Here is a 27,709-nt window from a genome sequence, read left to right on the forward strand (position 1 = left end):
TACTGACCATTTCAAAAAAAGAACATTTGAATACCAATGTAAGATTAGTACCTTGAACACATTATTAAGGACAGATGAAGCTGGCTATAACTTAAACGTATTTCACAGTTTAAGCTCCTGGTTGATTTTTGTAATACTTATGGCAATAAAAAGAAAATCACTAAAGATAATTTTTCTTCTTTCTTTTTATTAAAAACAGACATCTCTTGCTTTTGGGTTAAGAGTAAGACTTGCTTTTTGTCATGTTTCAACATTCATTGTCAGAACAAGAAAAAGGCACTAAAGGGTTATTTAATTGTTCAAGCTGAAGTGTAAATTCACTGAAATGAGATAATTGCAGTTCACAGCCAATCTATCAGTCAGGCTGTTACTGCTGAAGGCCAAGTCCAAGTTTCTGATAATGGTTTTACTTCAGAGTCCATCATAAATACATTTAAAACAGATTTAGGCCAATCCAAACGTCTTCCTCTGTGAAATGACCAGGACTGTCTTTTCTTTGTCCTCCATGTTTGAATGTCCACTAAGTAGGGCCGAATGCCCCAAGCTCCACAGCATGAAATCCTTCTTGATCAATGTTGCGCTGGCTCCATGGGGCCTCGAGTCTGAGGAAGGGGACACATGGTGAGGGGGTCACCTGATGATGGGGAGGTCAGCTGAAGGTCCAGTGCTGGAATAGGTCAGCAGCATTACAGTCGCCCATCTGAACCTGGCCTCCTTTCAGAAGTAAACATGTCCCACTGCTGGGATTCTTCAGAAGATTTTCCTGGAAAATAGCATCAGAGAAAAAGATTAATTAATATAGAAAATTAATTAAATAAATAAGACTTGTATGCTGGAATATTGTGCCTCTTTGCTTTCTAGCAGAATTAATGAGTAGATTAATACCACCATTTGACTGTCTGCTAAATGTAAAGCTACAGCCAGCAGCACGTTAGCTTAGCATAAAGACTGGAAGCAGGGTGAAATAGCTAGCTCACCTACTAGCATCTCTAAAGCGCACTACAATTAACACATACGTCTTTTGTCTATCTGTACGAAAACAAAAGCGTAAAGACAAACAAAAACAAGTTGTATGTTTTTTTTGCCATAACACTTCCAACTTCTGCCAGTTGCCAGGCAACCTCATGACAACCAGGGAAGTCCTCATCTAACTGAATGTGAACAAGCGTTGACCACAAAGCGTTTTCCTTCAGTCTGGCCCTTGCTCACCTCTGTTAGGATCCATTCTTCCTGCGTTGCCACACTGGTGCCCTTCCCCTTCCGCTCGCAATGCGCCAGCTTCACGGGCTCTGGCTGTGGCGTGGCATGAAGACACAGCTGCTTTCCAATATTATGACGCAGCTCCTTGTGAGAGGAGTACTCAAAATACTAGAAGAGACAATCATTCAATCAGAGACCTTACAGGGAACATCAAATCATTATCTATTTTCTAAAGATCGATAACCATGCTCCGAAAGTATAAAATACCTGACCCAAGAGCTATTAAAGGTGGCGGCTCTCTGGAAATGTTAAGTGAAAGCTGACAACATATTTATTTAATATCATTATTCTTGTTGGTCCCTTTTTTGTACATTTTGTAAATATATTTGATCATATATTGTCTTTTTATGGTCTAAATCTATAGTCTATATGACCTTGTGTAAATGTGTTATATCTTTTTGGAAAGAACTTCAAGCTGTACAAATATGCTGTACCGATAAAGATTACTATATATTATCTTCAAATCTTAATTTTATACGTGTGAGTCATTGTACCTGGTTGCCTCCCATGTTGTGGCAGGTGTACATGATCATTGGTTTATCTCCCTGGTTATTCTCTCCAACATCCAGACAGCTGTGTGATCCTGAGTTTCTAATCTGTTACAAACACAAACATGAAATAACAGTAAGACACATCCGAGGGTATGTAACTTGTTTCATTTATCATATTGTTGATTTGCACATAAAGAAAAATGGAAATGTGACTTACACTTCCAAACAATGTTGGCTTTAGGTCTGGAACGAAGGCCTCTGGGTAGATTGTGTTTAAGAACCAGGTGAAGTTTTTGCAGTGAAGCTTCTCTCTCAGATTCAGACGTTCAGAGATGTCCCCAAACTTATTCTACAAACATTGAAGAGGCATATTTAAAAAAAAAGTACAAGTACGTATATTAACACATCAACTTGTTGAAGCAAATAATAGGTTAAAAAGGTGTGTGACGGCCCCAGAGCCTGTGGCCAGTTAGTGTGCGTGTGTGGTGCAGGTCCTGTGATGGGGGTGGAGCTGAGGAGGCCAATCAGCATAACTGGGGACACCTGGCCTGCGTAACAGGTTCTACTTAAGCCCTGCTGCTCAGAGTCACGGGGGGCGATCACGACTCTCTCCGGGACTAATGTGGGAAACTCTCGCCGGGATCCCTTCCCCTCGCCCAGCCTCTCATTTTACGTGTAGATATTGTTCGCAGAACCCACTGCAGTGTTACTTTTTGAGTTGCCACAATAAATGTGCCGTTGCTTTTTCGGAAACCCTCGTACGTCTCCATCTCTTTTCGTTGTGGCCTGTGAGCCGGTCATAACAGGTGGCATCAGCATAGTATATAAGAAGTGGACGTAGTGACCATGATTTCAACCATTGGTTAGTAGTGCACTACAGATTTGAGGACTTAAGTTCAGCATTTTGGCTGTTGCTATCTTTTACCAGAAGTTACAGGAGAGTGTGAAACGACTAAAACAACGAGACCTTTTTAGGCATGAGTAATATATTATAACGCAAAAACACACTGTGAAAGGGTCAAAGTTCTAATATGAAAACACAGACTTCCTCTTGGTGGCAAACGGTCAATCACAAGATGGCCATGTCCTAAAGCTTTTGCTGCCTAATGGTTCATTTGACTGTAAACTAGAGCATAATTTACAAAAAGGAACATTATTCATTTTGTATTAAAGAGCACTTGGCTCTTGTTAGTATATCTAGTGAGGACGAGGTTCATTCTTTTATGGACTTATTTCACAACCATGAGTGAAGCCCTGCTTGCAATAGAAAGAAAGCCGGTTTGGGCACTTCCTTATTGGCTTCACTTTTCAGACTTGGAGTTTGCCGCTTGAGTGGAATCAGGGTGATAAATGCCATTGTATCCACAGTGCACATAACATGGTGTTACTTCCATCTCACTAACCTCACTGGCCATAACGGCAGCGTTCTTGTTGCGGCGATAGAAAACGTGCTTGAAGTCGTCCATCCAGACCTCGGCCAGGCGCACCTGGTTCCGAGTGATGACCTCTGTGCCCTTGGGGAAAGTGTGGGGGCTCTTGGACCGGAACACATGTCCCACCACAGAACAGGGGAGGATCTCTAGCTGACCCCCACACTGCCACACCTGTGGATCACAATTAACTTATATACAAATGCAGATAGACTTGTTAAATGTGTGCCACTGAAAGAGTACAGACATAGAGACTTACCCTGAAGGACATCTCAATATTTTCACCGCCCCAGATCTCCATCTTGTCATCGTATGTTCCAATGTGTTCAAAGTACGTCTTCAAGATTGAGAAGAGACCTCCAGCAAAAGTAGGGGTTCTGTAATTTGCAGAGAAAGATACAAATGTTTATACACCTAAATGATTCAGCTCGTTCTTAGTGAAACCAACAGGATCCTTCTTACTTTACAGGGTAGGTTTCATCCTTGCGCAGCATCCTCGCCTCCTCGGGGATCTGTTCCCAGCCGAAGGACAGGCTCCAGTCAAAGTTACCTCGGTTGTAAGCGCGTTTCGAGGCCACAGGCTTGTTGAACTGAAAGGTGGTAAGATCAATGGTGGTGATCTCTGGACTAACCACAGCGGTGGGTTCCTCGACAATGCGGGCCAACAGGGGCTCCAGCCAGCCGTGGAAGCACTCACCTAGACAAGAAAAATATGTTTAACTATCTTTTAGGTAAACAGAGTTATGATGGGTTGAGAGGGCAATGCATGGCTTCAACATGCAAGTATTACATAACATTGTGTTCGTTTCAAGCATGCTGTAATCAAGCACTATCTGTTTCTAACAAATTGTGGTCAAGAAAGTATCATTTAAACGTCTACTGAACGTTTTACTGATGAGTGCATGAAATACAACACAGATTAAAGTTTTTAATTGGACCGAGACATGAATAACCATTGATATTAAGCAAAACAATCATGACCACAATTTTATCCAAAATACTGCCATTACGTATACAGCACAAACCAACTTTTTTAGAGAATTAAAGGAAATAGGAGACACTTTATGGCAATATGGTGAGTATTTAGAAAAAAACACAAATATTGAAAAAAACACATAAACCCCTAACCCTGGTAGTGCAATTTCCCCAAGTAACTACATACTAATGCTTGAAAACAGCCATGGTGGCTTGTGTATTGTTGTTCTTGTTGTTGTGTGTGTGTTTTCTCACAGTGTGCGTCGAGAAAGGTTAGCACTTCTCCCTGAGCAACACTGGCCCCCAGCAGCCTGGCAGTGATGAGGCCCTTCCTCTCCGGCTGCCTCAGGACACGGACAATCTTCAGCTGACGCACATAGTCCTCCAGTTGGCTCTTCAGGTGCTCTGTAGGGGAAAAAACATTATTGTGTACGCCTCGTCTTCATTTAAAAACAATGTAAATGTATTCTAAAATGTGATGGTTACCGGTGCACATTTTAAACTACACTCTATAGTGTTGCAGAGTTTAGTCAGAGATGCAACAGACTTGAAACAGAAGTTGTCATTGAAAACTACTATTTTCAGCATTAAATATGAATAAATATGGATAATTGCTTCCCCAGAAAGAAAGTGAAACAATCCTATGTATACCTTTGAGACCACTGCCAGAATAACAACAAAGTGGAAAGGTTTCTAGTAAGAGTGGCCTATACTTCTCCTTTTATGGTCACAATCTCTCAGGTTGCCATCTAAATCAATCTGCCGGCCAACCGCATGTTTAAACGTTGTGACAGAGCTGCTGTGCGCGTAGCAAAAAGTGAAGTTCCTTAATACGAAATACAGCTGAGGGTAACTGTATTTGAGGTTATGAAAATAACTGTCGAAGAGGATGTTTGAACTCTGCTAAATGCTGAAGTATCGAACAGCAAATGAAGCGATGTGCATGACTTCAGTCGTTTACATACCTGCTTCACTTCGAAGGAAAGCTAGTGTCAAATGTTTTGGAACGAAAGTGAATAAAATTAACCAAATGTACAGAACAATCAATAAACCAAAGGGGGAGTGACAGCAGGTTTGTATATTAAAATGTCCAGTATGATACCAAATGTTTACAGACAACTGTGTTACGTTGTCGCTGCACAGTTATCTGTGACAGTTCCCCAAGGTGAACAGTTTGCACAGTGAAGTCATAGAAGCATTTCAGTTTGGACTGCGAAACATTTTCCTATGCAAAACATACAACAAAGCTACACTTGTATGTCAAAGCTGGAACAGGTATGATAAAAGAAGCCTGTCACTTTTGCCAACTCTCACCGAGGTGGAGGAGCTCACGGAGAGTCTTTTGTCATGTTGGTGCGCACCACAGTAATTCGTATTTCACTAGAGGTCAGCCTATTGCACATAACTATAGTAAAATACACAGTGCCATGTTTATTTATGATACCCGACTGCCTGTTACTGTGTGTGCAAGCTGCTAAAAAACACCTTTCTTCTCAACGCTCACAGCTTACAGTGGATTGATGCCATAAAAATGTGAAGGTCAGTTTAATTAATACATCACATATAAGTTCTTGATTTTCCAAATGTGCTCTGCAGTGTTTCCCCACGTATACCCTTAGAAAGAAATGCCAGCTTCCTGGTGATTTTATATTGTGTCGTTTAATAATATTTCATAATGTATGTTTTTTTAGATACTTACATTCAAATAACTGAACCACCAACTCCCCGGCACTCAATAGGTTAACATAACATACACATTTTCTCTCATTTACTGCCCCATTAAGAGCAGAAATATCACAAAAAAGTGATTGCTGCGAAACTCTTACAAAAGGTATTTTATATGTTCCGAGTGTTCAACTTATGTGTGGTCATTTGTGTGTGTGTTTATATTTTTCCTACCTGCAACACTGGCGTCGTCAACCAAGATGATCTCTATGAGCAGGGAAGCAGGAGACGTGTGCAGGACGCTGTAGACCGTCCTGAGGAGGGTGGACCAGGCCTCATTGTGGAAGACAATAATAACACTGGTGGTAGGCAGAGGAGGACAGCGACGAAACTTCCTCTCCACACACCTGAATGACGTGCACCGTGCCAGAAAAAGAAAGAAGACAAAGAGAGTGTCAGAGTGAGAGGCCTATCTGACTAAAAGTAACATATCTTGAAGAGCACATACCTGTTTGCAGATATTCAATGTGTGCTCAACAGCAAATAGAGTTATGAGCAAACAGTTATAAAAGAAATAGCTCAAGGCCTATTAAGCCTGTGACATGTTTAGTTGTTATAGGCTGAATACATAAACAATATGTTTTTACAACAACATATAATGCCCATTTGCATGTGCTCAATATGAAGTCTGTGTTGTGAGCACAATATGAAAATCCATGTAAATAATTAAAGTAAATTAATAATTAAAGTAATGCTCTGAGCGTGACTCAGGTGAGACCCAAGATATTATCTGGCCTGTCGGCACACTTCTTGGTGAAAGGGCGATTAATCTACCGCGTGTCATATTATTTTGAGAACATGCTCTTACTCTGAAGGCCGCGTGTCGTCCCCAAGACTACGGCTGAGTGAGATGCGGTCGCTGGCAAACTGGTTGAAACAGTGGCGAGTCATACCCTCCTCCTTCTCCTTCTCCTCCTCAGGGGACAGTTTGTCTTTCAAAAATGCCTTCCCATCAGCCCCGAGGCTATTGGGGTCCTGAGGCAGTCTCTCCAGGTGAGGTTTGAGCTCAGTCTGAGTGTAGATTCCAGCGGGGCATTTGGTGTCCTCGGTGGGCTGCACCTGGACTGACTCTGGCAGCGGAGCTCTGATCTGGAATCCAATGTTGTTGACAGCGTCTCGCACCATCACCATCACTTTATCCTTCTTTACGACCAGCTCCTGAAACCAGGGGTCACCACCTGGGGAGGGGCCAACATCCCTCTGGAGCACCACTATGATCACCAAGAAGAGAGTCCCCCCAAGGAGCACCAGTTTAAGGGGGGACAAACGCCGTCGAAGTAACAGACGCATTTTTCAGAATATATGTTGCTCCCGAGGCTGTTAAAAACAGAAAACAAACAAAATTATTCCTCAGGTACTGGCTGCAAAATTATTCCTGCATGTAGCCTGAGGGTTTTAAGGCTTTATTCAAAACCAACTCTACTGAAAACCTTACCTGCTTTTACCCTCTAAACATTCTGTGATTTATTCCCGAGGCAAAAGAAAAGACGACAGGGAAGAAGATAATTTCTTAAACCGGTTTGTGCGTCTGTGCAAGTGTCATAGCAGCAGGAAACCTTGCCATTGTCGCTCCTCCTCGTCTCTTTAGGAAACAGTCCCACAGGGTGGCTGGAGAGACCAGGGAGGAGGAGAGAGTGAACAAACACACCACACCTCTCTGTAAACACCTGAATTCGGCCACAATCCTCCAGGACCCACGTGGCAGCAGGTAGGCCAACAAACCACAAGTCCCTCATCTGTTAATAAGTGACACATAACACCTTGAATCCACCCCTGCTCAAAGTCACATCACCAGTAATGACCAGCTATCATCTGCTACAGGAAGTAGCTACGTGGAACATGCCGGGACAATAACATCACCCTGCCTGGGCAAAATAAGAGGCTTTTTCCTGCTACAGTATGTGACACAAGATATCACTGCAATGTTGATATCTGTGTCTGCAGGTGATCACTGTTCAGTTTGAGACTCACTCTCACTGGTTCATAATTCATTTAATCTATTCTCAAGCCAGCCTCCCTCATAATTGATTCAAGAGGACAGTCTTTGGGTGTTCCAGAAAAGGAAACAACCACAGTCCAAGCTGCAGTTTCACTAATGGTTCACCAGTGGCCGAGGTGGGGAAAGTAGAAGTACCGCAAGAGTGTAGTAATACTCTGTTACAAGTAAAACTCCTGCATTGTTGCAAATGTTACTCAACAAAAAGTACAACATAATTACCATCAAAATATACTTAAAAGTCCCAAAAGTAAAAGTATTCATCAAGCAAATTGGCACATTTCTGAATAATATATTATATGTTTTGATTATAATTATTGATGCAATAAAGTCTTATCAAAGCTGGTACAGATGCAGCTAGTTTTAATTACTTTGTTTGCTGAAGGGTGGCTTTAGGATGTAACTCCAGGTGCAGTTTTATTTAAAGGTTGAAAATAATACAAATCATTAAATCAACATTTTAAAAGTAAATAAAGGTATTTAATAAATGTAGTGGAGTAACAGTACACGATTGACCTCCCGATTGTAGTTGGGTAGAAGTACAAAGTAGCAAAAACGGTAAATACTCAAGTAAAGTACAAGTCCCTTAAAATGGTACTAAAGTACAGTACTTGAGTAAGTGTTACATTGCACAACTGACCAGTTGGTCCAGTTTTTGACAATTATCCTTTGATAAGGAAGAAGGAAATATTATTGACTAACTTTAAATCAGCTTGAGTAGAGTTTGTAAATCTAGAATGTGTGTGCCAACATTACACATTATTCCCTCAAGCCAATTTACACAGTATTTGAATATAAAATAGATCACGAGTGATATCAGATGTCTACAGCATAAGGCAACTTGAAGCACAAGACAATACAAAAGGTGCCAAGAACAGACACAAGTCATTCAGCAAAACGATTCGATACAGCAAAATGAAAGAGGAAGAGTCGTGACTTTCTTGTTTTCATTCAGAATATTTCAGCCCATGTTGTATCTCTTTAGCGGCTCTAGAAATCACTTATTTAAAAAGGAATGAATGAAACATGCCAGTCAATATTACAAATGACACCGAGTCGCTACAGAAATGTGAAGAGTGAAAGGTTTAAATCTCCAAAATACCGCCACTTACCTACAATTCACGAGCAGTGGTCGCCTACACCTGTTCCGGTTGATTTCTTCAACAATGTGTTTCCAAATGAACTCGCGGCAGGACTTTCTACGTGTCAGACCGGAGTTCTGAGCGAACCAGGATACAGTAGTTTCGTGGCCTCCCGTGTCCCCCTTTGAAGCGAACAGGTGCCATTTGTTGAAATAATTAGATGGAGTGAGTCCCCTGCTGGCCGCGGGAACTCTTTATTTCCGTGCAGCGCGTTCACTGTCGTGCTCCTATTGAAGTGTCCGTCAATCTGAGCCAAACACGGAAGAAGACACTAAACAACAGCGGTGGAGGAAGTACACTGATGTGCTTCTATAAGTAGAAATACAACAGTGTAAACTGAACTGTAGTGTAAAGAAATTCAGTACATTTACTCAAGTGTTGTACTCAAGTACACCATTGAAAGACTTGTACTTTACTTGAGTATTTCAATGTTGTGCTACTTTGTACTTCGACCACACTACAATTCAGAGGTAAAAAATGTACTTACTCCACTACATGTAATTTCATATCTTTAGTTCCATTGCAGATTTTGTTTAATAATGTGAAATATAAACAACACTTAAAAAGGACTTTAGTTACACCTGGAGTAACATTCACAAGCTACCCTGCAGACAGTATACAAAGTCATTAAACTAGCCGCACCGTTACCTTGATAAACACTGCATCAATAATTATAAGATAAAATAAGATAATCCAATATAATACATAATTCTGGAATGCATAATGAGTATTTTACTTTTGGGACTTTAAGTAGAATCAGAAATCAGAATCAGAAACAGGTTTATTGCCAAGTAGGTTAACACATACAGAAAATTGCCTTGGTATACATGGTGCATACATACACACTGTTTATTTTGATGCTAATACTTTTAGTATTCCTACACTGTGGTAGTTGTACTTAAGTACAAGATATGAGTACTTCTTCGACCTCAAAATACTCTTGTTACAAGTAAAATCCCTGCATTTGAAATCTTACTGAAGTAAAAGTACAAACGTTTTAGCATCAAAATAAACCAAACGTAGTAAGTACCAAAAGTAAGAGGGCTAATTGTTGCGATATGTCCCATTTTATAATCATATATCTGTTCATCACAGCTGGTAAAAGTTGAGATACGCTTAATTACTTTATAAACTACACCTCGAAGATAGTGGATTATGTATAAAGTAGCATACAATAAAAATACTAAAGTAAAGTGCTAAACACTAACAAATAAATAAATTAAACAAAAAGGTAACAAGCAAATAAAAAATGTTTGGTACAAATATATAGCAACAAATTATGTAGCCTTCATATATCATGCACCTAGTACACATGTATGTGAGCTACAATAGCCACACTAACTTGTTAACCAGAGTGTATTACATACACATTACAAGTCCCTGTATCATGGGCCTGTTATGGTGACATTAGTGTTTTTTCATCAGGGATTAGGAGGAATTTATGTTGCTTAATTAATGTTCAGCATAGAGTGCTGTGAGTGAACATTGCCATTACCTCAACAGAAATACATTATTCATGTGTAAGCAATTAAATACTCTCCTGTATCACCCTCTTGAAACTGTAGACTGATTTATTCAGAAAAGGAGAAGGAGGCATCTCTCAGGTTACTGTCACAGGGAGAAATCTTGATTGCAGGCTGCTGATTGACATGAGAGCTATGTTAAAAACACAAACAAATAAGCAGGCTAAAGCTGTGTTATACAATGATCTATTAGAGAGGTCCCTGTTTGTGTGAACATTTTTTAATTAGTTTTAAGACCATTGTTGGTATTTTCGTCTGTCTGTAATATTCAGACCTTTTCTAAAACAGCAATTATCATTAACATGTTTTTCACAATTGATTCCCCTCAACAGAGCTCTGCTCTACTGAAGATAGGTGGTGCCATTGTGCTATTTTGTAAAATAAATGTTCTACTGAAGAGACCTCAACAAAAATAATAAACCAATAAAAGAAACACAACCAATGAAAAACAGCCATTTATTATTTCTTATCCAATGGGAAATTAATCAAATAAATCATTGCACTATTTCTTTAAAAGGAACCCCATAAATAATAGGGATAAGCAAAAAAAAGTACCTATTTTGTAGCCTTCACATGATGTGGCAATTTTTGGCTCAGACAGAAAAGTGAGTGTATCAACACCAGGTGTAACGCTTGTCCAAATGTAAAATACATCCTCATTTTTCAGCAAATCATGACGTCCAATCAGATTGGCTTCTAATACAATGATTAAGCTCCTTTTTCAGTACCAAAGGCAATGTCAAGAGTGGTTTTCTTCAGTAGTATTTTCTCAGTGGGCAAAAATAGTCATTATTACATACATTCATATGGTTATTTTGAATGACTCATTTTGCGGGGATACAAATCTCCATGTGCCAGATCGGGTCAAATACTGTTGTGTAAAGTTGCGAATATTGGTCCATGAATTACGCGGACCTTTGAATTGCATAATCTGAAGGCAATACTTGTGAGCAGACAGAGAACTCCTGCATACAGTTAATCCTGATTCTGTCAAGAAACCAGTTTATGTTCAAACATTACAACACAATACAAACTAAATGTTTTCGGAGGCTTTAGCTCGTGTTGGAATAAAATGAATCACAGTCTGCAGTAGACACAATTCTCTTCAAACTATCATTTTGACACAAGAAATCAGGAATGGACAAATAAATCAGAGGAATAATATAAAACATGCCTTGCAGCAACCAGTTTGGCAAGAAAGCATTGTCATACAGTATCATAAAAACCTCACAGTGAAAAGTTACAGTATGCCCCGCCCCCTTCATAGATAAAGATCAGCATTCAGCTGTGTGTGCTCACACCCATACTTGCACACACCCATACATACATGACTCAAGCACACTTGAGTTTCAGAATCTCTCTTCAGTACCAGGATACTAAATGCAATGGTTCTTCCTTCATTTCATACTTTTTGGCTTCAACCAAAAATAAATTGCAGGGCGTGAGTAATCAATCGTACATTTCAGTGAACCACAAACAGCCTTGTGTCTAGACTGTGGCTAATCACAGGCTAGAAGAACAAATAAGGCCCTGATAAGAAACACAAGTCCAAGCCAAGGTTATTGTGAGCGTTTTTATCTGCGTATGTGTGCATGTGTGTGTTCTCCTTCATGAATAAGTACACAACAATAAAAGTGTTCGTCCCTATCAACGACAGTGACGTTACCGTGGCATTAGCTTTCAAAAGATGAATAAATTACTTCAGTTTACTTTTGAACAGAATCATTAGTGTGGGTTTCATATCAAACATTTGTTCTTTGGTCATGTTCATCCTTCATGTTCTCCTTGCATATATTCTTTTTAAGTAACATTTGTATATATATATATATTTATCTTCTTATTTGTACAAGGTCATCACAAAAATCCGTCCACACGAAAATAAATAATGACTCCAGATGAAATACTTGTACTATTGCTCATAAACACAAGCATAGCCACTTCCGTCCTAAGGCAACTGGGCTTTGTGATTTCTCGAGCAGCTTGGGAAAAATCCTTCAGTCATGAACAACGTCCTACATGTGTGCATCTTGACAACATACAGACAGGCCGACCACGCCTCTGTTGGCCGTCCTCCGTCCCCCGAGTGTTTCGTATCGCGCCTCGGTGCTCATGGCCGAGCTGACCACTCAGTCTCTCTGCAGTCTGTGTCCGTGCAGTGGGAGTCACGCTGCGGTCGGCTGGCCTGGTGTTAACTGCCCGGGGGACCGCTGGTGAGGAAGTAAGTGGTCATCTCCCCCTTCCCCTTCACCTTGACAACACCCCGACAGTCCAGCTTGTAACCGTTGTTGACCAGCACGTGGTATAAGTCCGTGGTCACCTAAGAGAGGACACGGACATTTGACACCCAGAACATGAGACACTCAACCCTTTCCAAGAGAAACACTGTCTGTTCCCATTTTCACTTAAAATAATAACCCTTACGTGACTTAGATTATTGACTTCAATTCGATAATAACATTTTATTTTAAGAATCAATGAATTTTTGGGAAATAAATCATACAATAAATGCAGAATATTCACTCATTCCAGCTTTTGAAAGTGAGAATTTTCTACAGATGTGTTGCTTCTCTGTGTCTAATAAATTAGATATTGGGGTTTTAGACAGTTGGTTGATTAAAACTATATTTTTATCTTTTTGTCTAAAACGTCATAGAATAGGTAATAAATAAACTGAACAAAAAAATGATCAACAGTTTAATTGATGATGGAAATAACCATTTGGGTGTCGAAGTGATTTGTATTTGCAGTATCACACACTGTTCAGCAGATGGCAGCATTCTTCTGAATGTAATCTTTGAACCAGACGATTTATGGATTTGATTTGGGGCCACAAGAATTTCACTAAAGCTCGTAGCTGTTGTTTTTTACACATTTCAAAATGAGTGTTAACATCAACCACATAACCACGAATGAGTAGAAAACACAATTGCTGCTCGAGAACAGCATGTCCCTCGCTCAAAGGACACTTTGAACCAGAATACTATGCACTGATTGAAACTGCACTAGCAGATTTTTTGTGTGACTTTGAAAAACCACAACTAATTATTTAACTGTACATTCCTTTGAGAGATCAACAATTCTCGGCTAGGGCAATGTTTGCAGCGTAATTTAAAAAAAAAATGTGGGTATAAAAAAACACAACTGATACACACTTTCATGTTGGATTGAATAATGACATCAGCTTAGTGACTGATTTAATCAGTAACTGGCATGATATTCCGCATTGGCTGTTTCACTGAACAAAAACTTGGAAAATGCTTGTTGTGTTCATGCCAGTGGAATCAACCTAACACTTTATTAGGATTGCCACTTTGTCCCTTTGACATTTTTTTGTGTGTGAACTGTATGTTGTGCTGTGTAGGTAGTAGGCCAATGCTAAAGACACTTTTTTATTTTATACAAATGTAATGGACGATAAAGTGATCTGAATCTGAACGAAACAACACACGGTAGAATTGTGGGTCAGTACCTGGATGCAGTCTGGTACTCCTGTGCTGTCCATGCGGCTGGCCACATTGACTGTGTTCCCCCAGATATCATACTGGGGTTTCCTGGCTCCAATCACCCCCGCCACCACTGGCCCCATGTTCAACCCTGAGAACAAATCATCGGTCTGTGTTACATTACTACACCATATCCACTCAATTACAATGCTGTTTCTAAGGAAGTAGATAACAAAAGTTCTCATTTGACCGGGAGAAGGATTTGTTTTAAATGAAGGTTGAGGAGATCATGTTTCAGACCCCAACTCTACCTTCCTGGCTTACCTATTTTCATCTGGAAGTTGTTGAAGGAGTGCTCGTTGATGTATTTCATTTGCTCCCTAAGCCTCATGGCGTAGTCGGCCAGAGCCAGGATGTGTGAGCGGCCCTCCCTGTCGTAGGTGGAGTCGTTGAGGCCAGAGGCTGCCATGTAGGTGGAACCGATGGTCTTGATTTTCTCCAGCTGACGGAACTTGTCCTCACTGATGATCTACAGACAAAGAGCACATATAAGATATTATATACACATTATAAACACTAGGGTTGTATCCAAGGAAAACAGGGTTTCCAGGAGTACACACACAAACTCTTTACGAGAAATTCAACTGGAAAAACTACTTGCATAAACCAAATAGACACGTAAAGAATAAACGGATCAAAGATGAAATAATTAAATTCTTTATGTCCTCCCACGTGGATGGAATAATAAATATCTTCCTTTTGGCCAAGCAATTGTTTTACTAGCACTGATTATATTAGGCCTGCCTGGTTCTTTAAATGCGCAGGGCGATTTTTATTTTGCACATTAAGTGTGCCATGTAGGGTTCTGGTATTGTTCTTTCTTTAACGGACTGTATTGGCTTAGATGCGCAACGGCACAATGTTTAAAATGCTGAAGCAAAAATACAGAAACGTTTTGTAAGTTTTGGGATAACACTGACTTTGTTAGTGTATCTAACTTTACTTTGCTGTTTCAGAAGGCTTGCACGAGCAGACTTTGAGTGCCAACAGAATATGAAATCACTATCAGCATAATAGCATGACTTTTAAAACGCCAAATTACTTACTATTGTTTGCTTATACAATGGAAAACTGCAGTTGTCAGCAGACAGATCACAAGCAATGAACTTGGCATTTCACATTTCCTGCAGCCAAAGTGAAGTTCAAGCTTCATGCAAATGTTGTCTTGTGTTCATTAAATGTTGATAAACATAAATGGCTTTCTTTGTTGTATTTTGTTTTATTAAAATATGACTAAAGTCTTTTGACTGCAAACACAATTTAATTTGCATTCATCTCTTATCTTTATTTCCCATCTCACCTCATCAAAATCGGCGATGATCTCGTTGAGCAGCCTGAGACACTCCACTCCCTCGTTGTTAGCCTCCAGCTCCACGTAAAACTCCGAAAAGTTGCTGATGGAGGCAAACATGACAGCGACGCACTCACATGACTGGTAGTACAACTCGTCATTCCTACGCTCCCGTGCAAGAAAGTGGGCGGCTACGTCTTTGGGCAGGATGTTGTGCAGCAGGCGCCGGTTGTACGCCTGCAGCTCCTCCATCTCCTCCTTCTCTTCGGTTGCCTGAGGAAGGACGGGGACAAATGTAGGGACTCAGTCTCGATGTCATGCAAATGGTTTCTTGAAGTTTTCACAGGTGTTGCTATAGGCCTTTTTCATGGAAGATATTTTGACATGTCACTGTTCTGCACGTGAATCTGTTTACCTGCAGCTTCCAGAGGAAGTCAAGGCGTGCAGTGGACTCCACCTGCTGGCCGTGCAGGTAAAGAGCCAGAACAAACACCGTCAGGATTACAGGGGTCATGACCTTTAAGGATACCTTGGTCACGCTCTCCAGGCTGCGGAGGAAAAGGGAAAATGGAATAATGAGTATCTTGCAAGGAGTTAAATGTAGGAAACCTCACAGACACTACATGGTACATTAGTGAAAGCCCCTCACCACTGTTCTGCAGTTTCATTGAAACCAGGCCTACACAAAGATAAGAGAAAGGCATGACTACAGAGCAGATAAATCACTGAAATTACGCAGTAGAAAACAAGATAATACAACTTACTGTTGTAAGGAATCATTAACAGGTGATAGGTGCCTGAGGAAAAAGATGAGAGCATAATGAGAAAATAGAAATAGAGCCCATCTGGTCCATGAGGAAGTAGGTCTTCTACTATCTAAAACTTAATAGGCCATGTCCATGACCTAAACCACAGTATTGAGCCAAATAGCTTACATTTAGGTAGTACTGTGTGTGTGTTCATGCATGAGACTCACAGGGTGCTGGCCATGACCAGCAGGTGTGCGTTGTCGAACAGGGCCACCTGAGGCCACTCCACCAGCAGGAGGAAGGTGAGCTGGATGAGCAGCATCAGAGCCAGCTTCCCTGTGCTGCTGATGTGGAGGAACACGGAGCAGGCCAGCAGGGTCAGCAGAACACTGTAGCTGAAATACTGCAGCGAGGGAAGAGGAGGACGAGGAAGGTTAGGAGTATTCAAATGTGCACTTAGGACAAATGCACACGTGGACAATATGGACACATGCTGAAATGTTCTGGGACTGACCTCAGGGAAATGGCAGGGCATGGCCTGGTTGGAACACAGAGTCAGGCCGTCCTCTGCTGTCTTGGTGAGGTTGTGCAGCAGGCAGAGAGTCACTTCAGATATGTTCAGCTCCTCGGCCACACAGTCCTCCAGGCTCTCTCTGCTGCAGGTGAACTGACAGGGGAGAACAATACAGTTATTTAACTGTTTTAATAGATGAAACAGCAAGAGACACACACAAATGTAAAGCTAAAGGCGTGTGGTGCAGTGGGTTGAGCGTTGGTGTTTGGATCAGGGGGTCACAGGTTCAAACCCCACTGCAGTCAGCATGTCCCTGGCCAAGACACTTCACCCCAAATTGCTCCTGTGGGGATTGCCCACAGTATTGAGTATGTAAGTCGCTTTGGATAAAAGCGTCTAACAAGTGACATGTAATTAAATGTAATGTAAAACATAGAAAGCCACAATTATTAAACATCTCAATACTTGATTTTGTCCCCATTAAATTACAGTTTAATGCACTGAAGTACTATCAATTTTTAACAGTTTTAACACACATCTAAAAATTCTTTATTTGCACGTAACATAAACCTTTTTTGACAATGACCTGTTAATAGGTTATTTTAACAAATAGACAGTGGAAATGTACTGAGTGGGCCATTTCGCATTTGAAAAATGGTGCCATGGTGAATGAATTACCAAAATAATTCAAATATTGGCAATGCATTTCTATCAAGAGCCCTTGGGCATTAAACACTGTAATCAGGGGTTTAATCCTAAAATGTTAATAAAATACAAATATTAAGTTTTATTTGAAAATAATTTCTGCACCATTCTGTAGGTACTCAAATAGCATTATTTTATAAATTATGAATGAATCAAAATACAATTATTGTCAAATAAATAGAGAACAATTATTAATGCTCATCCATGTAAAGATAAAGCAGCTGCTCTAGCAGTACTCAGATGTTTTACTAAAGTAAGGCAAACATAGGTAAAGTATAAGAACCGCAAAATGAGTACTTAGGTAGAAATACTTTTTCACTTTCCACTACTGGCAGTTGAGAAAGAAAGCTTCTGATTAGGGCTTCTTGAAGTCTAACTTGGCTAGCTTGTGACACAGAGCAGCCAATCAGAAGCTGAAACAACTCTGCAGGCAGCCAATCATAAGAGTGGAGCAGAAGGGAAGATTGCAGAGCCACAATCAGAAATATTATCTCTCCTTTACAATGCAAAGCAGGTAAAGTACATACAGTCTTTATTCTCTGCTGAACTGTTTTTACAGCAGAGCTTCTATGGATTACTTTATACCTTTGATGTTGATGATGCATGAGGTTTCAGTGTTGATAAAACAATGTAATCTTTACATGACTTTAAACACGTTTCTTGGCCATGGCATTTGTGATTCAAGATATGAAAGTTTTGTTTTAGTATACTCATGCACAAATGCAATCCTAGTGTGATAAACATGAAAAGTTGATGGTTAAAAATTGTTTCAGATCTGTCACCCAATCTGTCACAGTGACGAATTATGATTAATCACAGCTTTAGGCAAACGTTTAAAAAATACCAGACCAGTGCAAGATTTTCTGTAAACTTTCAAAATCTAACCATCAACATCTGAATCAAGTTTATTGCCACGTACGTTTAAACATAAGGAATTTGATTTGGTATCTGGTGGTGCGAACATAAACAATTTAAATGCAATAGTAGGTAAAATGATAAAACATTAATATTTTTAAGAAACAATTTAGCATTAAAAAAGTATACTAAAGACAAGTATTTACACAAAACATCTGAGATGTAGATGAATGGAAAGAAAGACAAATGGATCTGAGGCAGATATGTCATTCCATTCTCTATAGTCCATGTAGGGGTCAACGGGAAACAAACAATCACAGCTGTTACAGGGTACAAAAAGTCACAAAATGAAGAGCTGTAGTCCGTACCATGTTAGCAAAGGAGGAAATGAAGAGGAGGAGGATGGTGAAGACGCCCACCAGAGTGCTGTTTGCACGAGACTGGACTATTTTCTTGGTCACAGTCTGCAAGGCAGCTGGGAAGAGCTTGAATACATACAGCAAGGACAAGATCAGATAAGAGAGAGTTAATAACATTAGTGATGCTGGCTGAAGACATATGACAATGACTCTTATCTGAAGATATATCTGCAAGCGCAATCATGTGAGTGGAGAGGACATTTGTTTCTCACTTTGATGCAGGAGTAGATGGCACAGATGAAGAGGATGTTGGCGAGGATGATGAAGATGCTGATGTAAAGACCGAGCATAAGTGTTGTGCTGCGGAAGAGGAGAACACAGGCTCATTAGGATGTATAACTCTCATTACATCCTCATAAACTAATCATGAGCACATTTCCTGCTCACAATACAGAATAACTTGGGAAACTGGGAAAGGCAACTTCTTGGAGAGGGCTACTTACTTTGGGAAAACGATGATCTGAATGCAACAGATGCAACAGAAAACGAGGAGTGTGCAGGCCACATAGCCCCCGAACCGATCATCTACCTTTTTGGAGTACTGGAAATGAAAAGTCAATCAGAAAAGTTTCCTTGTAGCTCAATTAAAGAGAAAGATGTGTGCGTGTTTGATTATATATTATGGTGAATTTCAACTCCAATCAAATACCGACCTTTTTCTCAAGGTTGATGTCCGTAAAGGTGAGTAGGAACTTCTTGACGTGGTCCTTCCTCAGCTGGTCGATGCTGCGCGCGTCGATGGCTCGTCCAAGAAACTCATCCACCTCATCCTCGGGGTTCAGAGCCTCCTGAGCACAGCGGCTATGAGGCAGATGGAACAAGAGGTCACTGTGTGTTTGTATCTGTGTGTGAGTGTGTGTGTGTGTGTGTGTGTGTGTGTGTGTGAGGGAATTGGCCTATGCTGTGACAGGCAGGATGACTCAGAGCTAATATGGTTTTAGCGCCGGGTTGAATCTGACTGTATAAAACCAACAGTGGGCTCTAAAGCAAGACCACTACAGTGACAATCTGCCAGTCAAGCGCTAGAAACGAAAGCCACGCTAATAACAACAACTAAAATACTCACTTGTCTTTGCTTTGATGCTTCATCAATGCCCTGAGAAAAACAAACACAGAGAGTGGGAATAAGGACAAAAATGCAGAGAAAGTGCACAAAAGTGAAAGGAGGGCTTATTGTGTAGCTACAGTGAAAGGGAAAAATATACAAAGACTCAGACATCTGCACAGCTAATCCCTGAGAGCCAGACTGATGTTTTAATTAATGCTCGGAGGTTTCAAATTACACCCTCTTTGCCCCTGGGGCTCAAACCCTCTGAGATGAGGAGGACAAAATGAGAAGGAGAAGGGGGAACATTTAGGAAAGACAAGGAAATGAGACACGTAGCATTAAGAGAAGGAGGAAATGAGAGTAATATCTGCAGCTGCGTCCACATCGGATGAGCTTCAGTAGTGAATGTTGCACTGGAAACCCCTGAGAGACCTGTTGGTACTCTGTTTGACGGGAACAGGTCAATATTTCTCTTCACCCTCTTATTGTCTCCTTAAGGCTTTACCTTACATACAGTTCAGTACACATGTTTTACTTTCAAGCATTTCAATTCAGAACAAGTGTACCTACTGTTAGCATTATGAGGCTGCATTTAGGAACAGTTACTCATGATAATAGTGCTAACACGCTTATGGTTCAATTGTATACTTTTAACAATCTTTGGCATCTTGGTTAAGTGGGTTAGCATGATTACATTTACTAATTGCCGTAAAATAAACAGGATATATTATTGTGGGTGTTATTGAGAAATGAAATACAAAGTTTAAAATGATAGGAGTGTTGTTTAACTTGTTATCACCTGCAAGCAATACTGCAAAAATAGTTTTGTTACATTAGCACTAATCACAAAGTGCAGCTGAGTCTGAATGACATTATTTTGGTTTTAATATTTTGTGTAAATCAAACTTAACATTTTCCCTAAAGAAGGTGCTTAGGAAAACCCAACGGGATAATTTAAGCTATGACGGTTCATCCTGTGGGGGGCACACATGTCTTTAACAATTTATAGACAGCCACAGCAATCCCTGGAGCCAAGCAGGACGGAAAATATAGTTTCAGAGATACTATGAGGACAAAGGCAGTTAGGCCTCTTATATATAATATAAAAATCTAATAAAACTACTACTTCTACTAGTACATCATTATTCTAGATTGGATTTCAGAGAGTGGAGAGGACGAAACAATAGATCTGATACAGACAAGAAGAAATGGGGCCATGTGCTCCGCTAAGTGCTCCCTGCGTGTGTCTCTCTCACCATCTGCCTGAAGACTTTGGACTCCTTGGTTCTGGAGAAGGATCTGTCAGGCACCCAGCGTGGCATCAGTCCGTCGACAGAATTTGCACGTGCTCGCTGCATCTTGGCCATCAGGGCTTTCTCCTCTTTCTGAAAGTGAAGAAACCCCCTTCAGAGTTAATGCTCTGACAAACAAGGTCTTCTATGCCAGGTGACAAGCCATTATATTGTCTGTGTGAAATATGGCACTAGTGTGAAGTTCTGAGGAGGTCAAGCAGGTAATCAAGGACGTGTGTGTGTGTGTGTGTGTGTGTGTGTGTGTGTGTGTGTGTGTGTGTGTGTGTGTGTGTGTGTGTGTGTGTGTGTGTGTGTGTGTGTGTGTGTGTGTGTGTGTGTGTGTGTGTGTGTGTGTGTGTGTGTGTGTGTGTGTGTGTGTGTGTGTGTGTGTGTGTGTGTGTGTGTGTGTGTGTGTGTGTGTGTGTGTGTGTGTGTGTGTGTGTGTGTGTGTGTGTGTGTGAACTCACCCTCTTCTGGCTGCAGCCCAGCACCAAGAAGGTTTCAATATTGTTGTCCTTCACATAAGCATTCCTCTCTCCTCCAAACCCTGGCTCAACCTCGTAGTCGTCGGTCAGATACTGTAGTGTGGCTTTGGTGATGTGGATACGCCTACACACAAACAAACAGTGTGTAAGAAACAAAACAAGCTATGGGAGAAAACAGTGGTAGATTAGGAGGGGCTTACCCAGCTTTCCCTCCGGCCTCCATTTGGTTGGCGAGCGTGACGTCGTTGGACCAGACGTCAAACTGCCACTTGCGCAGGCCGAGCACCCCACAGTGCACGCGCCCGCTGTGGATGCCCACCCGCATGTTCACATTAACGCCCGTCACCTCTCTCACCAGCCTGTAGACACACATTGTAAACAAAAAACTAGTGTCACGCTCAGGTTCACAGCTTCTCTTCTGTGCCCTGTGTTCCATAAATAAAGCAAGAAACTGTAAGGGTGTTTGTTGTTGCTTTCAGTGTGTTGATCTTTGTGTGCATTAGTGTGGGTTTGACTCACGAGATGGCCTCAATCATGTCTACTCCCATCTCGACACAGCAGTGGGCGTGGTCAGCCCGGGGCTCAGGCAGTCCGGACACACAGTAGTAACAGTCGCCTAAGATTTTAATACGCAGGCAGTGGTTCTCCTGTACAGCAACACACAAACACACACTAAAAAGCCTTGCATTACAGCCAATTCACAGCATGCTCATGCCAAATAAATAACTTCTTATGCAAAATTGAGATGACTCATCAGCTTGAACATTGTGTAATTGATGTTTTACACAATGCCTAAGTAACTCCCCCTTTTGAACAAGTACATCATGGTGCCTTTGCCATACTTATGGTTACATAAGCAACAGTAGCTCAAAGTTCTGCTGTGAAAATGGCAGCGGCAGGTTCTCGCTCATTGCTCACCGACGCCAGCTTGTCGAAGCGGGCGAACAGCTCGTTCAGCGTCATGACCAGCTCCTGCGCCGTGCACTGGGACGCCAGGCTGGTGAAGCCCTCGATGTCTGCGAACAGTATGCTGCAGGAGAGGAGATGGAGGAAGGAAGTGTGGGAGAGGGATATCCAAACAGAGAGGAAAAGAAAGACAAATGAGACAGGGAATGAGATCAATCAATAAAGTACAGAGTTAGTTAGCATGGTTTAGCGCCTGTCTGCTCACTGTCCAGCTGCCATGTGTGCAGGGGAGGGAGAGAGGCAGACATTTGTTCAGCTCTGGCTCTCATCATTCTAGGCCAATGTAGGTCACCTCCTCCTCCCCCTGTCTGCATGCCTTTCATTGCTAACTTTTGATAGCAATGAAAGGCCAGGATAAATGACACCGCATACATTAAGAGTTCCAGTTGAATGCGACAGATGGCGCTGTTGGTCCTGTGAGGTCATCCACTCGGGGAGAAGTGGCCCTTAATTACAGCCACCAGACCCTGTCTGCGACTCCCACCCTGACCAAGGCTGAGAGCCATGATGCAATGTATTATCTTTAAAAAGGGTTCTCACACATACATCTGCACACAAACATATTTTCATGTTCTCGTGTTGTCTAGCTATGCAGTGGATGTTGCTTTTGGCAAGCAGTTTTGTTTTATTCATCCAAGTTATCGTTTCTGCTGTTACTGTTACAGCTTTCACCGGAACTACATTTTACTGTAGGAATAGCGCCAAATAAAATGAATTGCCAGTTCTGTGGATTTTACTGACCAGTAAATAGTTTTTGGAGAAAGATGGAGATTTTGTATGGATTTTTCATATTACTTTAAGAGAGCAGAACAAGTAAATCAATTCACCCCTATTGTGCTGGTTGACAAAAAAGAAAGGGAATACAAAAACAAAACTTCCTATATTGCCAGACATAAGTTGTTAAAGTGTAAAAGTCTTCATTTTGTAATTCCAATTAACAGATATTGTAAGGGCCAAAGTAAATTACAGGTAAAGTAACATCCATATAGGTCTAACTTATAGATAATATATAGATAAGAATTTGGAGCATATAAGGACTGACAACATTAAATATATACCAAAGAAAAGGCATAATTTTGGGACAAAAGACAGCAGGATTTAGACTTGAATAACGGATTGTTCCTGAAAGTGAACACCTTAGTAGAGCAGCATCAGCAGCGCAACAGATTATTTCACTAAGTACATCACCTGCACCTATTTGGGTCACCTCTAACAGAGGATTGCTGCTGCAACCTCGTTTCATTGTCCTCCATCACCATCCCTACAACATCCTGAAGAGCACCGGCTGGGCTAATGGATGGAGAGTTTCAACCAGCTGTTTAGCACTGAGAGATTCTCACTCGGGAGGCTGAAGCCCAGTGGAGAGGGCTGAGACACGGGCAGCCAACTTCAAGTCTGCCTCCTATCATTTGCTACAGAAAGCACAGCAGTGCACCTAAGTCAATATCTTTAATGCAGCCGGTGCTGTCAGTGTCAATAAACAACAACATGCATAATACATGCTGTCAGGGAAATAGCTGTTGGAGTGACTCTGTAACTGACACATCAGTCAGCGGAGTGAGGTCAGAGCCAGTGGTGCTAGCAAAGCTCTCCGACATGTTTCCGAGCGTGTGTTACAGTGGTGGTGAAGCATGTATGTGAATCTGTTTGTGTTTACCTGACATTGTCGTGTTTTTGGATGTAGATCTTGTGGAACATCATATCTTCCTTCTTGGCATTGATATCAGCCTTCATCTCCATGGCAACGTGCCTTGGCAGCACAGACAGCAGTAGGCGCTCCTGATAAAGAGGGAGAGAAATTAAAGAAGAAAAAAACAGAGCCCATTAATTTTCATCAGTTTCTACTGTTAAGAATGCTCAATGAGTCACCCTGCCTCGTTGGCAGCTGCGTGGGTACGTGTTAGTCAAATAGCGAGGAGTAGAGATACGTGTTATACTTTAGAGCATATTGTTGACCTCAAACATTTAGACAAATAAATTAGACTGGAAAATGGAGACACCCATTTGTTGCTCTTTTGCATTTGTGTTAAGTTTTTGTACAGGATGCGCACAAGACAGCCTCCCTCACTTATTTGCTTGAACATGCATGCGAGTGTGTGTGTGTGTGTGTGTGTGTGTGTGTGTGTGTGTGTGTGTGTGTGTGTGTGTGTGTGTGTGTGTGTGTGTGTGTGTGTGTGTGTGTGTGTGTGTGTGTGTGTGTGTGTGTGTGTGTGTACCTGCTGCTGGTTTTCCCTCTGCAGGTGCAGTCTGGCCTGGATATATCCTCTCGTCTCCTGGAAGGCTTGTCTCTGGGAGACCTCAGCAGGGTAGTGCGTACAGATCCCGATCATGTTGGTGCACAGGAAAATCAGCACATTAGCACTGATCTGAAAAACACACAAACATGACTAGATTGAAATGCATGCACATGTCATATCACAGGAATACAGGAATACAGTGAATACAGTGAACTCCGCCCGACCTGGGTGAGGTCAATGAACGCAATTGATAACACTCTCTGTCATAGGATTTACTGAAAGGAGAATGAATTCCTCAAAGTCTGAGGGGCCATTAGATGTGATTTGGTTAGAGACGATAAGCGTGGCCTCGTGGTTACTCTGCAAGACGACATTTTCCTCACGTCGCACTCGAAACAGCAGAATGGAAGCCCAGAGGGTTCAATGTGATGCAGACCGGGGAGACGTGACAAGTGTCAATCCAGTTTTTTTTGTTACTTATGCTTCTTCTTGAGCTTAAAGTTAATGTTGTCTTTACATTGAGTTTATGGAATCCATTCAAAATTGAAAAAAAATGGCAGATTAATTAATTATGTAATACAAAAATATTTCTTCTAGGCGCTAAAACAGATATGATCGTGCAAAACAGCTTCTTATTGTTTCAATCTAGCAATTTAAAGTAGCATAAAGCAGAGCTACATTTTACGAATGTTCAATTTTAGATGGAGAGAATCAGAAGCAGCCACTAATGTAACTTTGTTGTGTGTACCTAGTGCAGTGAGGTATGTCGGTTGAACAATGAGGCGCAAAGAATGCAGAGAAACAAACTTTAGAATGACATTATCTGTGGCTTGAGCAAAAGAAGTCAAGACACAGTGTACAGTTAGCTTTGCAGGGTCATCGTCCTTAAAAACGTTCCTCCGCGCTGCAGCTGCAGCCACTTTCTGTTTGACCCTGTGTGTTTTTGATGCGTGTGCCGAGTCTGTTAGTGATTGCTCTTCTCAATAGTCCAAACTGAACATCAGAAATGCAACACACACACACACACACACACACACACACACACACACACACACACACACACACACACACACACACACACACACACACACACACACACACACACACACACACACACACACACACACACACACACACACACACACACACACACACACACACACACACACACACACACACACACACACACACACACACACACACACACACACACACACACACACACACACACACACACACACACACACACACACACACACACACACACACACACACACACACACACACACACACACACACACCCTGGGAAAGTCACTTGACCCACGACCAGAACACAGAGTGCTTCCTCTGAAGATGATATCATCAATAATGAGAAAAAGACATGCGGGCCCAGCACGCACATACAGGCTGAATTTAAATCAAGTTGTTGTAACAACATTATGACTAAACTGGAGAAAATGAAAAATATCATCACCAGTACCAGCACATCTGAGCCATGGCTAGTATGTTGCCAAACCAGTGTGTATTTGTGTGCGTGTTTGTAAGTTGTGTTCATGAGAAAGACGCCTGAAGAGAGATGGAGAACAGCAGATAGAGGATGATTATCAGTATACATGCATACACAGCATATTTTCACGAATGGCTCTTAAAAGGGAGTATAAAAGAACTAGCTTAGCATCCACACATTGATTAAAATGAAAGTAGACTCAAACAAACGTGTTGAGTGCTGCCAGGCCCTGTGTAGTGGCTGAGTTGAAGTTGACTCTGTAAACACAATAACTCACCCCTTGTTGTCACAACAAGACAAAGACAATCTAACAACGTGTGCTTGCAATACAACACCATCACCACTGGACAGAGGCAGGCAAATTCCACTGTTTATTTGAAGAGAGTCGTTGGTAGCTCCTATTCTGAAAACAAATGGCCAAACTACATTAGAAACACAGCAGTAAGCGAAAGAAACACAGACTATGCTAGCAGGTGCAGAAGCAAACATGCTTTGATGTATTGGGTAACTACCAAACCCTGATGGACCTGAAGAGCAGGCAGAGAGCAACAACATTAGTCAAGAACTAACAACAGAACGTCCGAAATGTATCCTAATTTCTTATTTCTGAGAGGTACGAAGGCATCTATGTCCCTTCAAACAGGTTTTGAAAAAGAACAAGAAGCACTTTTTCCTGAACTCCTTGATGCAGGATGACAGAGAATGGTTGATGCCGGCTGTCAGTTAACCTTTTAAAGATTTATATCAAAGCTGTCGAGGGGTGTGAGACACCTCATCATTTGGCTATTGGAGATCAGGTGTAAGGACCTATACAGCAGGCTGCACTCTTGTTCTTGACATGACTGGGTGAGCAAATGTTCATCAAGTGCAACACTGAATTTGTGCCGCACTGTAGCTCAATGAGCTATTATCCTGTTGTGTTCAGAACTCATTGTGAGACCAGGGCATCCTGATAAGCCCCGCATTTACATTGTTTAGACCACCAATGGCGACCTGGCACTCTAGTCTTGAAGGTCCATGATATAACTTGACCATATGAACCCCAAACAGATGGCTCTGAACAAAGTGAACCATATGCTGTAACTTGACTGAGACACAGTAGTAGGACCTGTAGTTCCCAGGACATTGCTTCTCAGAAACACACTCATCTTTATTCAGCCAGTTCCGCTTTCTTTGCGAGAGCGCTCGCATTTCAATCAAGGTCAAGACATTCTGATCAAATTGTTTGGATATTTTGTCAACAAACATGTAGTTGGTCTGAAAGAAGCCTAATTGGATCCCACATGCAGGATTTATGTTTTCGTTGCACAGGAAGAAGCACAGTATTCCTGGAATTCACATTTATTCAGAAATGCAAAACCAATGCAGGAGCAGCATCTTAAGTATTGAAACCTCCTAAAAGCCAAAACATATTAGCAAGTTCTGTGCGTTCAGGACAAGCAGTATTAGAGCTGATCAACAATTGACAGACTACATCTTGGATGATAGCTCAATAGATGACAGCCTGGTAGTTCTGAATAGGTGAAACTTCAGTGTGGGGATTGTGTTAATGCCAAGTTTTGCTTAGTCACCACACGGTCTGGAGATTAGAGGCAG

General features: G+C 41.4%; 2 protein-coding genes across 4 annotated transcripts in view; both read right to left on the reverse strand.

Moving 5' to 3' along the window:
* Positions 1 to 167: 167 nt before the first annotated feature.
* On the reverse strand, positions 168 to 9,249 carry galnt6 (UDP-N-acetyl-alpha-D-galactosamine:polypeptide N-acetylgalactosaminyltransferase 6 (GalNAc-T6)). 3 transcript variants are annotated; one of them, XM_034088244.1, is made up of 11 exons: positions 8,994 to 9,249; positions 6,690 to 7,198; positions 6,056 to 6,228; positions 4,412 to 4,561; positions 3,644 to 3,878; positions 3,441 to 3,558; positions 3,155 to 3,355; positions 1,969 to 2,100; positions 1,755 to 1,856; positions 1,210 to 1,368; positions 168 to 763 (listed from the first exon to the last, which is right to left on the reverse strand). In XM_034088244.1, the coding sequence occupies exons 2-11, from the start codon at positions 7,169 to 7,171 to the stop codon at positions 650 to 652; spliced, it is 1,866 nt and encodes a 621-aa protein (XP_033944135.1). In that variant the 5' UTR covers positions 7,172 to 7,198; positions 8,994 to 9,249; the 3' UTR covers positions 168 to 649. The 3 variants fall into 3 exon arrangements, with proteins under 3 accessions (XP_033944135.1, XP_033944134.1, XP_033944137.1); XM_034088243.1 differs by having other exon boundaries at positions 8,990 to 9,249; XM_034088246.2 differs by lacking the exon at positions 8,994 to 9,249 and adding an exon at positions 7,317 to 7,487.
* Positions 9,250 to 10,981: 1,732 nt separating this feature from the next.
* LOC117449293 (adenylate cyclase type 6-like) overlaps positions 10,982 to 27,709 on the reverse strand; it is a 31,837-nt gene continuing 15,109 nt past the window's right edge. Inside the window, 22 exon segments of the mRNA XM_034086878.2 lie at positions 10,982 to 12,859; positions 14,012 to 14,136; positions 14,310 to 14,514; positions 15,346 to 15,609; positions 15,752 to 15,884; positions 15,986 to 16,015; positions 16,101 to 16,133; positions 16,313 to 16,488; positions 16,600 to 16,752; positions 18,528 to 18,644; positions 18,791 to 18,878; positions 19,022 to 19,119; positions 19,232 to 19,379; positions 19,645 to 19,655; positions 19,657 to 19,674; positions 20,883 to 21,011; positions 21,386 to 21,527; positions 21,604 to 21,762; positions 21,923 to 22,050; positions 22,322 to 22,433; positions 24,027 to 24,148; positions 24,586 to 24,735. Of these exon segments, the coding sequence (XP_033942769.1) occupies positions 12,731 to 12,859; positions 14,012 to 14,136; positions 14,310 to 14,514; positions 15,346 to 15,609; positions 15,752 to 15,884; positions 15,986 to 16,015; positions 16,101 to 16,133; positions 16,313 to 16,488; positions 16,600 to 16,752; positions 18,528 to 18,644; positions 18,791 to 18,878; positions 19,022 to 19,119; positions 19,232 to 19,379; positions 19,645 to 19,655; positions 19,657 to 19,674; positions 20,883 to 21,011; positions 21,386 to 21,527; positions 21,604 to 21,762; positions 21,923 to 22,050; positions 22,322 to 22,433; positions 24,027 to 24,148; positions 24,586 to 24,735 (2,670 nt within the window). The 3' untranslated portion in view covers positions 10,982 to 12,730.

The sequence above is a fragment of the Pseudochaenichthys georgianus genome, chromosome 7 (genome assembly GCF_902827115.2).
Source record: "Pseudochaenichthys georgianus chromosome 7, fPseGeo1.2, whole genome shotgun sequence".
NCBI classification, from domain to species: Eukaryota; Metazoa; Chordata; class Actinopteri; order Perciformes; family Channichthyidae; genus Pseudochaenichthys; species Pseudochaenichthys georgianus.

Excerpts from the sequence above, each read along its gene's own strand:
- galnt6 (XM_034088244.1), bottom strand. The coding sequence starts at position 7,171 with ATGCGTCTGTTACTTCGACGGCGTTTGTCCCCCCTTAAACTGGTGCTC. Across the intron at positions 3,879-4,411 it reads AACCTTTCTCGACGCACACT|GTGAGTGCTTCCACGGCTGG; the intron begins GTGAGAAAACAC and ends TTTCTTGTCTAG. Across the intron at positions 1,369-1,754 it reads ACAACATGGGAGGCAACCAG|TATTTTGAGTACTCCTCTCA; the intron begins GTACAATGACTC and ends TGTCTCTTCTAG.